This window comes from Cornus florida, unplaced genomic scaffold, assembly GCF_030987335.1.
Source record: "Cornus florida cultivar Cherokee Brave unplaced genomic scaffold, ASM3098733v1 CherokeeBrave_3.0.0_Hap2_Chr08, whole genome shotgun sequence".
Classification (NCBI taxonomy): Eukaryota; Viridiplantae; Streptophyta; class Magnoliopsida; order Cornales; family Cornaceae; genus Cornus; species Cornus florida.
In genome coordinates, this window is record NW_026775578.1 from 42,819,213 (window position 1) to 42,834,650 (window position 15,438).

Below are 15,438 nucleotides of genomic sequence, written 5' to 3' on the forward strand. Positions count from 1 at the left end.
ATTCTTGAAATACAAGTGAACTGAAGAGGATGTTAATTTTACAAAATTGTGTGCCTCGTATACTCATTATTGTCACAAGATTATACAATCGTTGGATCACTATTGAAGACAAGAAATTATTATATGGTCCGAGACTGCATGATCCTCGTCAATCAAAAGTTAATCGAGACGCAAATAAATGTGTCAGTTTTATTCAATATTTTTACTTGTGTGTCCGTTTGTAATTGGTTGGGATTATGTAATGGTTCTCATTGATCGTCTCTCATCATATTGCAGCAAGGACATTGAACATATTGGCAATATGTTTCAGCAATTACATGATCCTCGCCCTTTACAAATTGATCGAAACATAAATAAATGTGTCAATTTTTTTCAAATTGTTATTGCGGAAATTATGTGATGTGATTTAGCAATTACCCCAATCAAATTATTTGAACCCCTCTTATCAATGGGACCGAGGATACTTCCAAAAAGAGATATATCGAAAAGTTAACGTAGGCTAACCAAAAATCAAGTTTATCACAAGTCTAGTTTAAGATTCCCAAAAAAATAAAAAAAAATAAAATTATGATTACATTGACAATAATCCGGCAAAAGAGTATATATCTTCTCACCCCCTTTTCAACTAAGGAACATATATGGTTTGATAATAATGGAAAGGGAGAATCCAGAGTAATTATACCACCTGTTTTGTCATTTTCACGAAAACATTTGGCAACTCATTTTCGCTTAGATCTAGCATAAGCTAGCTGGCTAGTTGACACACTTGATAGCTAATCGGTTGGGACTATATAATGATTTCTTGTTAAGGATACCATCGTGATAGACTTGCTCATATGTGTGTATGTGTTATGAGAAGAATTGCTCATATGTGTGTGTGTTATGAGAAGAATCGCCTCTCATCATATGGCAACAGGGACATTGGGCATATTGACAGTATGGTTCAGCAATTACATCGTCCTCGCTATTCACAAATTGATCGAGACGCAAATAAATATGTCTGATTATTGTTCTCGAAATTATGTGATATGGTTTAACAACTACTCCAATAAAATTATTTGGACCCATTCGTTATCAATGAGATCAAGGATATTTCTAAAAAGAAATGTATGAAGGAGTTGGTGTCGGCGAATCAAAAGTCAAAGTTTATCATAAACTTAGTTTAATATTTCCCAAAAAAAATAAAAAATCAACTTCTTTTATGATTTCATGGACAATAATCCGGCAAAAGGGGATATATCTTCTCTCTCCCTTTTCAAAAAAAACAAAAAAACTTTGAACATATATGGTTTTGATAATAATGGAAAGGGAGAATCCAAAGTATTTAGACCACATGTTTTGTCATTTTCATGAAAATATTTGACAACTCATTTTCACTTAGATCTACCATAAGCTAGCTGGCTAGTTGACACTTGATAGCTACAATATCAATCATGGTTCATTTTGGCTTATGAATGAAAGATCACCAATCAATTCTACATGAGTTGGCTTTATGATTTTTTTTATTTTTTATTTTTTTCAGGGCTTTATGATGATATATGTATATTATATTGATTGTAATGAACATATTCGACAGATACAATCCAGGACCACCAAAGACAAAACACGTGAGGACAATGTGTGATGTGACTCAAAAGGGTCATCCATTAAATGTGAGAAATTTGGTTTTAAAAACATCAATCTTGATGTTTTCCTAAACTAATCATAGATTTGCCCCATTTGCAGAAATTACTTCTTCTCATGTGCAATGTAATTGGATGGCTTGAAATGATCCATCAATATTTTTGCATTTTTTATTTTTTAGGGTACTATAGCAGTGAATAATTAAAAAATAAGGTGTTTGGTAATATATTTTTTATTTTGCAGAGTATAAAAATGTTTCGTGAATGGTAGTTAAAAATTAATATACTAAGATGATATTTTTACATGTTTCCAATTTATATAGTTAATTAATATATATATTCCAATTTCATCATTTGATAAATTTACATTATGATACTTTCTTAGTTTCTTACAATTTTTCTTAAACGTATAATATTTTAACAGTATAAATTATACACGTACCTACTAAAAACTACTACTAGTATTAAATATATAAGCATAACCTTGCAAATGTAACAAGTTGGAAAATTTAGGTAATCGTAAATAATAAATCTCATAACAAGGGATTTAATCCTGTGGTTGAAATTAATTTGATAAATCTCTATTAGCAGAATTCATTAAATAAATTTCTAATATATAAGATCATGAATTTGCAGATAAATTAGTTTATTTTATGGTCATTCAATCGCAGTGGTGGAGGGGAGTTTCTTGATGAGCAAAAATCTAATCTCTTTTCCACCACTTTCTTTCCCTAAGGAGAAGACAGTTGACTCCTAAAGAGAAGACATACACACAGACTTTTTCTCTGTTCTCTCTGCACCTCCGTCTTCCCCATCCTATTTTCTCTCCCTTTCATGGGAGTGGAGAGGTGCCATTTTTTGCCTCCCACAGTTTAAAATAAACTCAGCGTAGTTTAATAAGTTCGCTTCGTGGGTAATTTTTGCGCCATTTTTGCTTTTGTTTGACTAGATCTACTCCTATTTGGCTTGTTTCCGACTAGACTAGATAGATCTGATGTTTTCTCTCCGGTTAAATTTTTGATCTACGTCGGTTTTGGTTGTCCACGACTCGATTTAATCTTGTGCTGGTATTGGGTGATTTTTTTCCTGTTGGAGACGCTTTGTGAATGTAACTTTGGAGTTGTTGCCTTAATGATGGCTATGCTTTTGGGTCACTCCCGTAGCAACTCCCTTGGTGGTTTCCGTTAAAACTTTGACTCTTGTTCTCAACAAATCTAAATCCTGTTATTTATTTTTTTTGTTTTGCTTCATGATTTGAATGTCTTTATCTGACTTGGCTTTTGCTTCCGCACTGCCATTGATGGATTGGCCTTTGTGCCTTTACAATGAAAAAATAAAAAACAAACAAACATACACACATTGCATGATACAACTCAACAATTATAGGGAAAAAAATGTTGATATATTTCACTAAATGTCCTAAGCCTTTCCTTCAGGTGTCAAAAGGCAACAGCATTAGTTTATGAGAAAATTAGTACATGGTTCGCCAATCACAGGATGGAACGCAACTAAAAAAACTGAATAAAGAGCCGACACATTTGATTTCAAATTGTCAACAGCACTTGTTTCTTTCTCTATTGACCCTTCTTGTGTATTCTTTCACTTTTCTATTCAAACACATGGAAAAGCATAGAAGTACTAGGGACATATGCTTTACAAAAAGCCAAAATATGCAGATGTCAATCAGCTACACACAGTGGGGTTTCGGTAGCAAGTTGATGCCTATGGGGGAGCAAACTATTCTTTTTTTCTTTTTTCTTTTTTTCCTGAATGAAGGAGTATATTAAAATAAAACAAAAAAGTACAAGGATTCAAGTGAAGGCAAACTACTCTGATTTGTACTTCTTCTCCGATGTTCAATTACCTTCCAAGTTCAAGGTCCCTACTTTGAGAAGTACAAGTTCAATGGCTCTGGATCTAAGTTACCCTACTTCGAGAAATACAAGTACAATGACTTTGGATCTAAGTCATATAAAGTAGGAGCGAATTCGAGAATGGGAACATGAAAAAGACAAAACTAAGTAACAAATAGTAAAAATTTGAACAAGAAAGGGTTCAAAGCGTGAGAGTGATACCCCGTTGAAAGAGATTGCGTAACTTAGTCAAATCGGTCATGCACTGTTTGTCATCAGTTTCATATTCTGTTAAAATGAAATTAATGAATGGAGAGTGGGAATCTTTTATTTCCAACAAGAGGGTTGAGACAAGGGGACCCCCTCCTCTTTCCCCTCTTATCGCTTCCTCCTCAACTGTTACAAAAGGCTGAAAGAAGGAAAATATTAATGGTGTCAAAGTTAGCAGAGGTGGGACCTAAACCTAAGTCACACACAACGAGAGCAAATTCGAAAGCAGAAACGTGAAAGCGGCAAAATCTAAGTCACATGAAATAGGAACGAAAACAAGAGCATGCGCGTGAGAGGGAGAGGAAGAGCGGCACCCATTGAAAAGAATTATGTGACTTAGGGTGGGACTGCAGTTTCACACCTTTTGTTTCCTGATGGTATCCTTTTCTTTTGCAAGGCAGATGGTAGTAGTAGTAGTTGTTACTAAAAGGATGCTGGACAAGTAAGCAAAATCTTACCAGTCAACTTGTTAATTTTGAAAAACCACGCTTATTATTCAGCCCTAATACAGCAAATAACTTGAGAAATTAATTGGGGAAGAATTCTACATATTGAAATACTATGGATTAGGATTAACAAGTAGTCAAGACTTCCTTCTCTGTTGGGAATGTCAAAGTTAATCTTCTCTCAAATTTTTGGAGGAATATCTGCTCTCTCAAATTATGCTATGTAAATGTTTATGAACTCCCCAAAAGTTTAGGTAATCAATTAAGAAGCAAGATTATGAATTTTTTGGAAGGGAATGGGAAGGGGAAAAGTTCTAAAAATTTAATAAAACTGACACAGAAAATAAGTACCAAAACCTCGCCAATTTCACTCACCAAAAGAAGCAAGTGGTATCTAGTTCATTCCCATTTCACATGGTTCTCCGAGGTCAATTATTGTGATGTAAACAAATTCAGCCGTTAGGCTCACTTGTTGATCCAAGCAGAAGGAACTACCCAAAGGTCCCAAAAGATGACAACCTGGCACTGCCAACCAACTTCCATGACACAGTACTAGAAGAAACTTTGGATGTGTTTCGAATGATATTCAAAGATGTGAAGAGGAACTACGACCCATATTTTACGACCAATTAAGGCTTATTAATCAGAGAACACATTTAGTTTGATGAACTAATAATGTTTCCAATTCAAAAAGATCCAAAGTCAAACGGATCCATATCCATATCAGAATATACATACTACTAAAACAGTTTCAAGCACATTAGCAGAATATGGTACCTCCAACAATAATAGCTTTTGGGAAATGTAACTAACATTTCAGAGAAATAAAACATTTTCCTTCTCCAGCCCCAAAACATTATTGACAAGTACTTATAAAGCAAATGAATAAAAAGAGCAAACAATAAATGAAAACAAAATTTCCCAAAAACAAGTAGCAACACTTTCTTCAAGAATCATTTTGGCATGTGATAGATCTCAAAAATCAATGATGAAACTGAAAATTGAACTATAGCTAAACATTTTGACAGCTAAATATGCTAGTTCTCAGGACCAATCATCAAAATGTTACTGAACTATCTTGAGCATAGAATATCTTTGACAAACTAGGGTCTAACGTAACAGAACAAAACAATTGCAACAATTAAAATAAGAAAGAGAAAATCTAAAGGCACTACTATAGAAACTATTACAGCAACTCTCCAAAACTCAACCATTAACTGCATGGAAGTAATACAGTAATTCACAGTGAAACCACAAGCTTGTACAGTTCCACCCATTTTCAGATAGAGCAAGATTCTACTAATTGTGGAACAAGCGCGAGTGAAATAACTGCTGCTTTCATTGGATCAAAGACATGAAGCCCTAATTGACCATACTGATGAGAATATCCTTTAGTCTCTTCTTCTTCTCCTCTTTTTGTGTCTGTCTTCTTCACTTTCACTTTCATCAGAGCTTGATGACCCGGATTCTGACTCAGAACTAGATGCATCTGAATCAGAAGAACTAGAACTCCTGGACTCGTCATCTGAATCGGATACTGGCTTTTGTTGTTGCATAATAAGACGGGGCATATTCTTCAAGTACTCTCGCAGGTTTTCAGTGATGCCACCAAGCCCAATAGATGTGAAGAAATTGATTGCGAACCGTGTGTTCTTGGGATTATCCCTTGGGAAAATGGATTCAAATGAATCCTGCATCGTCTGATCAGTAAGCCGCTCATTCAGCCTGTGTATGCCAAGGTGCTCTGACAATTCCTAAAGAATTGATGAGATTACAAACAGTAAGAATGAAAGTATAAATCCTCAAAGGGGAGGAGGAATAGTAGTTGAATCAGTGGTCATAAATTAAAATTTGAAAGGCACCAAAAGGGCAACATTAAAGTCAAAATATGTCCGAAGCAAAAGTAAGAAAAACAAAGAACTAAGACCTTAAAGCTATGAAGCACGGATACCTCTACAAGGGGTGTACCCATGCCATATCCATATCGGATATCAACACTCATGTATACGTCCAATCCCTTCTAAAATGTATCCATAATTTAATTTTTTTGATATATATTTCAAACATGTGTCCAAAACTTCTCAAATACTCTTTTATTAGTATTTATTGTGAATGATGTAATCATTACAAATAGTATGGCCTGACCCCCCATCAGCATTTTTTTTTTTTTTTTTGTTTTACACTATGTAACTCTTCCTCAGCCAGGCTCGACCACGTATATGATACTTCTCAAATAGTTCAAGACACATCTAACAAGTCTCTAAACAATAAAATGTAATTTCTCTAAGTATGATTCCATAGCATAATTATTAGGAAATACAAAATAAAGGTTCTAAAAATATAGAATTTCTTCCCACAAAATTAATAATAATTAAGATATAAATGAGGATATAACTATCAACTTGCATGACAATTTTTTATAAGGGAGTGCTAGTAATAATATATATAATAAAACAATTATTATTTCAAATTTATACATAGATAAATGCATATATATTAATACTTAAATTTTTGTACATATCTAAACTAATACAATATATACATATATATTGCCCTTTAGCGTATACGTATCCTATTTTTTAAGATTTTGTGGAATAACTGAGTAGTGAGTAAGCATCATGTTGCGTTCGTAACGTAACATCGTCCATGCTTCATAGTTTCAAAGATATAATCCCAAATAGAACAACATAAGAGGAAATAATTCATATTGTCAATGATGGGATGTGCAACTCATTAACAAATTACACGTAGAGAAGTTACACAGCAATAAGTATATGGTCACATCACATGACATCTTCAGGAAGGTCAGCAACATTACTAGAAACAAAGGGGAGATTTCCAACTTGTACAGGAAAAATATAAAAACTAAATAAATAAATTTGGACATGTACCTGGAAGAGAATCTTAATGAAAATACGGGAAGAAGATGTGGTGTCCTCCTCTGTTAAACGTATATAGGCTAAAACATGCCAAGGAAGAGCATCGGTGCCAAGTAAATGGGCAAAAAACTTGGCCACATTACGTAGTTTATTTGTCTCAAGCCGATGGATCATGGAATATTGCTGGACAAAGCACTTCTCAAAATTTTCCTGGTAGACCTTGTTGATCGTGCAAAACCTTTGCCCCAAGAGACCATAATAACGAAGGTAAGTTCTCTCTTGACTGCAGCATTCCAGTAACATAATATTTAGCTCCATCTGCATGAGCGAAATCAAGAACTCAATATGTGTCCAAGTATTTAGAACATGCTCTAGGCTTTACAAAATGCAATTTTGAAGTCATCCCCCCAACCCCCCCCCCCCCCCCCCCCCCAAAAAGAAAAAAAAAAAAGGGAAGAAAGAGAGACCTGAGAAAGAATAATGAACAAAATTCAAAGAGAAAATGTAATAATACATGGAGAAGCATTTGATAATTGATCTTATATCTGGAATTTTGTTTTGTTTTATTTATAAGGAGACCCAACATGAACAACATTATAGACAGTAACAGAACCTAATAGGGGTGTTTTCACTGTACCTGCACCTTCCGCAGAAGTAATGGGCCAAAAGGGCAGTCACTAGTATCCCATAAATGAAATCCCGGTTACAATTTCATTATTCAGCTATAACCATCCCTACCTTATGGGATCAAATAGATAGGCAGTAAACATAACTTAATGGCCTTCTAAGAAGAGTCAAACTCAAACAAACCCCCCCTTCCCACACAACACACACAGAAAACCCAAAAAAAAAAAAATCAAGTGTCTTATACCTTTTTTTTTCTGTTTTTGTGCTAAAAATTATATACATAGAGACAGGAGAAAGAATAATGAACAAAATTCAAAGAGTAAAATGTATACATAGAGAAGTATTTGAAAACTGATTTTAAATACATACAGAATTCGGTTTTGTTTTATTTACAAGGAGACTCAACAAGAACAACGTTATATATACAGCAACAGAACCTAATAGGGGTCTTTTCACTGCCCCTGCGCCTTCCCTGCAGAAGTAATGGGACAAAAGTAGGTAAAAGGGATGTCCACAGTATCCCATAAATGAAATCCCTGTTACAATTTCATCATTCAGCTATAACCATCCTACCTTATGGGATCAAATAGATGGGCAGTAAACATAACTTAATGACATCCCAAGTACATATTTTTTCCCCATTTCTATAGGAGAGATATTTTACTTTTGTATAAAATATACAACCTAAATGAATGAGAAAAAGGGTAGGCCTAGAAAGTATCAGTTAATTGTATGCTAAGAATGGTCAACTTCCTCTTTTGATCTTGCATGTTTTTTTTGACAAGTAAAATTCATTAAAAGCGCTCAAGAGGGAAGCGCGCCCAAAAAGATACACAAGGCGCCAAAGGCAATAAAATAAGCTTCAAACTATCAACAAAGTCCAAAAGATGCCCCAAAGATTTACAATTATGCCTATTCACCCAAAAAAAATTAAAGTATGCAGTATACTATATTTGAGAGTCCAAATCGGAGTCTCCACCCCTTCAAAGGATGTCCTATTTCTCTCACACCACAAATCCCACTATAAGTGAAGGGGAATGGCCCTCCAAACGACCCTGGCTCAGCTCTCTGCTAGACACCCTCTCCAAGCCTCAATCATACCCACTGTGGATCTTGGGAACATCCAAGACAATATGGTAAAGTTTTTTTAGCTTCAAATTCTTCTACTTTATGTCAATATATTGTTCTAATTTAATTCTGGGATAAGTTGTGAATGCAAATACTTTTTTTCCCCTTTTTGGTAAGATGTGAATAAAAGTTTAGACTGAAAATCAGATTGAGAATGCTGAAATCAAAGATGAGTAAGAAATCATAACAAATGATGTATAAGACTTCAAAACTTTATATGTTGATAAAGAAAGCTAGTGGATCTCTCACGGTACAGGTAGATCATGTTTATGTTGATTTTTCATACTGGTGTTAATTTTTGGAAAATGCAGTTGCTCTGTCATGCTTACCACACTCACTGTCTCAAAATAATCATTGATAAAATCTAGAGTTGCCACGGTCATTGAACCATTGGCTGTTATTAGCCTTGCCAGGAGTTGAGGCATCATGATGCCAACTCCTAGAGAAATGATATATATTCCAATCATGGATCTAAAAAATAGTGTCTACATGAGTTATGATTGCGTGCATTAATTATGGTTGGAGCAGTTGCATGTCTTTGACTTATATTACATAATGCAGTTAATATAATATTATAGCAATACTTACCAAAAAAAATTTATAACGATGTTTTATTATTTGATAATCAAAGAAACCATTTTTGCAAGTGCGCTTTCCTCAGATCTACCCTGGAAGTGAATCAAATAATAGTTTCCATACTTCTTTTTTTTTTTTTTTTTAATAAGTGCAAATAACTGTTTCCATAATTGCAAGTGTTTGAAACTTCTAGTTCACTATTGTATTAATTTGTGTTCGTACATTGCTCCACTTCTCATGAAGCTTTCTGTTCGAAGAAAATTGACTTGTCTATGAAATATTAATTAAATTTGCTACTCTTAACGGGATCAACTCAATCAAAATTGCTCTCGTTGCAGAAAGAAAAGTTGTGAGCAATGGATGTCAAAGACATTAAAAAGGCTAGATATTTTGATAGAATTTGTTAAGAAGAATATTTCCATGGTTGCAGCCAAAGAAGCACGGACACTTCTACCAAGGTGCCGTGTTCATGTCCAACACCGTGTCGGACACCGATACTTCAAGGACATTCCTAGACATGTTTCCGACACTTCATGGCCATGTCCATAATTTAAAAATAATTTTTATTATTTAAAACACTTGGCCGATACATATTGGACACTTGGTCGACACATTTTGGACACTTGATCAATACATTCTGGATACTCAACCAACACATTATGAACATAGTGTCCAACCTCTTCTTTAAAAAATTGACATTCACAGTATGTAATGAACAAAAACATAATTATAATGACAGGATATGAGAGTAATAACGTATAAATACAATATATTTCTTTTTTATATTCGAATAACTCCATCTTCTAACTTTTAATTTTTTTTTTGGTAAGTATAACTCCATCTTTCAACTTATGTAACTCTGGTATATAAACTATAAATTAATTAAAGTTCTGTAATTGTCTTACTCAATATATATATACATAAATGAATATTTATATTAGTCATGTCCACGCCATGTCTGTGTGCTACTTTTTTAGAAATTGACATGCCGGTGTATCTGTGTCGTATTGTGTCAGTTTCCATGCTTCTTAGGTTGCAGCGAAGATAGCTATTCAATCATTAGGGGCACAATGAGCAGTGAAATTCTGAAGCAGACCTTATGGTGTCAAAAACCCAAAGACAGAAAAAAGAAGTAAAGAGACATCGAAACATTACTCAAAATCATGCTCAACCATGATGGTGAAAGTGCAAGCTGCAACTATTCTGTAGGAATTGTTAGAGTTTCACGATTACATGGAGTAGGAAGTGTAACATCAAGAAAAGGTTAAGAATGACCTATGAAATCCCCATTGAAGTAGTTCCCAGGACAAAAAAAAAAAGGGTTACCAACCAACATTCTCACAAAAAAAACTCAATCGTGCAAGCAAGTGGTGTGTGTGAGAGGGGAGGGGGAATTCTATAGGCCAAAACATCATCGGAATCCTCGTGCAGAATAATAACCCCCTCCCCAAAAAAAAAACATGGATAAGAACTGCATTTGGTTTGCCATACAAAAAATATAGATCTAAAGCAACTTAATTGTATTGCAGAAACTGAAAGCAGAGCTCATATTACGTACCTCCTGACCAGACTCTAATTTGATTTTCAATAGCTTGTGACCAGCCTCCTCAAAATCAACGCTAGACATAATTGTAAGATAAATTGTCCTCCGAAGATTTACAAGATTTGTCTCTGTCTCATCTTTAATTTTCATCTGCTCTTCATCATCCTCATCAGATTCTTCATCATCTTCATCATCTGAGCCTGCATCTGAATCTGCCTCATCCTCATCATCAGACTCATCGCCAAGTATGGTCTTCTTCAATTCCTCATAACGCTGTTCATTCTCCGTGAACTGAGGATCCGGCTTGAAAATATCTGAATATGGATAATAACAAATATTATAGTAATATATATACAATGCTAAAATTAGCAAACAGCTTAACAGATAATAAACAATAAGATATACCTAAAGTAATCTCTGGATCTATCTCTTCTTGAAGAGATATTTCATGAGTCAACTGATCTTCCTGCTCAACAAGGTCCAACTCTGCACGAACAGCTGGGTACCCCTACATATGTACACATTAAAATCAAGAGTTTTAAGTACTTATCATTCTAGGCTGCTGAATATGTTCAGAAGCTAATATACTATAGGAAAAGAATCGAGACTGCACCTGAAACTTGGCTTTCCTGATTGCAAATAGACCTTCAATTAAGAATTGAACCCGTTTATCTATTTCTCCCTCATGAAGAATTCCACGAAAACGCTCAAAAATACCTGTATGAATCACTAACCATTAAGATACTTTATATACATGAGACTTTCTGTATGCATATGCATGAAAAGACATGAAGTATATCCACTTGAAAGTTACAACCACAAATAGTTAGTCTCATAGGCTATGTAGAATGCAGTGCAATAATTCAATTTCAATGGGACATCGAATCACCAGAACTAAAGAAAAACATTCTTTTCATAATACCAAAATCGTGAAACCATCTTTTTTGGACAGCAGTCTAGTTAAAAATTCTATAACCTATGGTTTCTTTTTTGACCATTTAGTTGAGAAACAACCTGCAATTCCAGGATTGTAGAACGATATGCAGTCAATCAAAGAGAAGACATACTGAGGATATAACTATCGACTTGCATGACACTAATGAGAGGACATACTGACTTCAATATCAAATTTATATCAAATTCATATATGTGTACATGTAAGAAGTTCGGTAAGCAGATTTGTCGATGGAGATTCTGAAGGAACCTCAAACAACCGGCCAGTTAACTTCTCAGCCGTTGGATCAATATAGCTACAGCCGCTTTGGCAATTCAAGATTCAGGGTACAGATCACACCCTTCCCTTGGTACATGTAGCCTTTTAAACACCACAATCAAAGACATCACGGAAAGAAAAACCAATTTTTTTTTTCCTGAATAAAATCACATTCTATGTCATTACCATACAAAGTTGAAGAAGAAAATAGAACAATGCAACTATTGGACCACTCATTTCTTTGTCTTAATTTAGATGCAATGTATTCAACAAATCTAATTTATTCATGTTTTGGAGTCATCAAGAAGTTCTCAAGTAATTAACCTGATTTATCTTTTATTTTTGTTTATCATGGATTCCGGTCGTACTACTATAAATAGTGGAGTTCCAAATATTTTTAGTAAAATGCGACTTTTCCAGCTTTTTTTTTAATCGAATTATAAATTTGATATTGAAGTCATTATATAACTTATGTTATGATCCATTTAAGACTAGTGAGAAGACATGATGAGGATATTCTTATTAATATTTAGTTATGCATAACCTAAATAATCAATCCATTTACAATGATATAAACCAAAACAATTGCTCACAAATAGGAGAACGGGAATGTACTCGGTGATCCATAATGGAAAATCATGTGGCCTTAGTCCAATTACACTGCATACTGTCAAAAATCAATAATAATGATTATTCATTATTTTTTCACATCATAGATCCTAGCAATAAGAATTCAATCCTAGAACATGTACATGGACTCCATATTCAATCGTTTGTATTGTACCAAAAAAGGAATGCAAGTGTGAATTTTAATGAATATCAAATACTACCTTAGTTCTATACACTTTCAAAACATATTTTTTCAAGAACTACCTCAAACTTAAAAGTGCCGAACTGTAATAGGGAGATCAAAGCATACATAGATTCTCAATAAAGCATGCATCAGTGTGCAAAACTGACAGTCTTCATTTTACACCAATAAGATCTAATTATAGGCATTGTAAACCCTAGCATGGTAAATATAATTGTTTCTCGCAGCATGATTGTTCTAAATATAAGACGGGACATAAGTAGAAAACAAGCCACGTAATAACATAATACAAATGGCAAATCGCTCACTCACCGTGCAAACCTTTAGGGCAAAGGTCTTGAAGTATTGAACCGCATTCTGTGACGAAGCCAACAGCTACCTCAACACTATCATCAGTAGGTTTCTCCAAAAGAAGTGTGAGTAGTTCCAAAGCAACAAGCTCGTGAACCACTTGCTGGTTCACAAGATGTGCTACGAATTTAACAGCTGCTAACAATTGGGGCTTGTCATTCCGCTTATACGCTCTCTTTAGCTGCAGAACAATCCTTCTCAACAAAAGCTCACCCACCTCCGGAAACTTGGTGTTAACCACAGCCACCAAAGCTGAAAACACGTGTGTGAAACCAGGCGATGCCATCTGAGATTTCATACAGGACCGACAAAAGAGACCCCTTCCTCGGATCAGATTCTCACCAAAAAGTTCAGGAATTATATTCTTAATATTGGTTGCATTTACTTTGTTCACTAACCCATTTATACTCTTCCTCAATGCATCCCATGTCAATCTTTGGTATTCTAAACTACTCTTATCCTCCACCTCCTTCATCATCCTTGCTAACTTAAACGGTGGAATGTACACTCCACCACTCCTCGTCCCCAAATTCGCAGCAGCATCATCCATATTCAACGATGGCTTGCCTTCTTGTCGCAATCCCCCCGACTGCAACTGCTGTTTTTGCGACTCCCTCTCTTCCTTATCCTTCTCCCGAACATCCCTGCTACCTTCTTCTCCTCGCCCTCGCTCACTCCTATCTCGTTTTCTATCCCTTCGTGAATCCGATTTTCTATGTCGATCGTCGTCATCCAACTCCCTTCGTGAGTCCAATTTTCTGTTTCGATGGTCGTCGTCCAGATCCCTTCGTGAATCCGATTTTCTGTGTCGATCGTCGTCATCTAGATCCCTTCGCGAATCCGATTTTCTGTGCCCATCGTCGTCATCCAGATCCCTTCGCGAATCCCATTTTCTGTGCCCATCGTCGTCATCCAGATCCCTTCGCGAATCCGATTTTCTGTGGCGATTGTCGTCATCCAGATCCCGACGCGACCGTTTCGCCCTATAATCCTCCTCACCACTCGACTCGCTTCTGCGCTTGCGAGCCATGTTGGATGAAAACCCTAATTGATGATAACCCTATGCAATGATACAGTGGAGAATACGATATTTAAAGAAAGAGATATAGAGACGGAGAGGGCTTGCTGGAAAAGGGTTTAATTTGTGTTGCGAACAAGGAGGGGTATGAACCACCAACTTAGCACAGGTGTTTTATAGGGCTTTGTTTGGTTCGCAGGAAAGGGAAAGAATTGAAAAGAGATGGACAAATTAATCTGACCTCCCCTGAGGTTTGCTTATTAAACTTTTTGAAAAACAAAAATCAGACCTTTGTGCTACCTTTGTGCTAGATCCGTGAAACGACTGAGAGGTGCTCCGACGGCGAAGACCGAGAGACGCTCCGACGGCGAAGACCAGGGAAGACTCCGACGATGACGAGAAACTGACTATGGTGAGGATTTCCGGTGGTGGTGCAAGCTATTGGGTTCGATTTGGTTATAACAATGATTTACAGCCTATCGATTGAGGAGTTAAGAGTGCAGAATTCAAACCTATTGCTACACTGGATTGGAAGCTCATGCCTCCGACCGCGTCCGGAACCCCCTGATCAATCAATTGCAGAGCCCTAGCTTCGTTTTGGTGCTGTGCGTCTCCTTCTATTTGGATTACCGGAGTGAACAGTTGTGAGCCAACCGCTTATTAGTTAGACCTGTTCTTTTTTGTTTCTTTTTGGGCCTCCAATGGAAAGCCCGTTTCTGTACAGTTTTACATCAATAAAATTGCTTGACCTTTTCCGGGTAAAAAATAATTATTATTATTTAGTTAGACAAAGAAAAAAATTTAAATTTTTTGGAATTTGGATAAAAGGAAATAGGAAAAAATTGCTTCTCTATTTTTCACCAAAACTTTTCACGTATAAAACACATAAAAGGAAAGAGTAAAAAATTGCTTGGCTATTTTTCACCAAAACATTTCATGTATAAAACATAGGGGTATTCAAATAATTCGTCAATCCGCTAAATCGAATCGATTCAATCCGATTTATACGGTTCGATTTGGTTTTCTAGTGTCGTGATTCGGTAATGAATTGAAAAATTAATAATTGATAGTAACCGGATCGGTTAATGGATTAAGTGCTGA

General features: G+C 35.5%; 1 protein-coding gene and 1 non-coding gene across 2 annotated transcripts; both read right to left on the minus strand.

The window, feature by feature from the left end:
• Positions 1–5,162: 5,162 nt before the first annotated feature.
• LOC132271492 (uncharacterized) lies at positions 5,163–14,997 on the minus strand. The gene is made up of 6 exons (XM_059772879.1): positions 13,281–14,997; positions 11,558–11,661; positions 11,350–11,452; positions 10,960–11,258; positions 7,083–7,388; positions 5,163–5,945 (listed from the first exon to the last, which is right to left on the minus strand). Exons 1-6 carry the CDS (start codon positions 14,347–14,349, stop codon positions 5,583–5,585), a joined length of 2,244 nt encoding a protein of 747 aa, XP_059628862.1. The 5' UTR covers positions 14,350–14,997; the 3' UTR covers positions 5,163–5,582.
• On the minus strand, positions 12,098–12,203 carry LOC132272284 (small nucleolar RNA snoR109). The gene has a single exon (XR_009470027.1). It is a non-coding gene; the product is annotated as a small nucleolar RNA snoR109 (small nucleolar RNA).
• Positions 14,998–15,438: the final 441 nt, after the last annotated feature.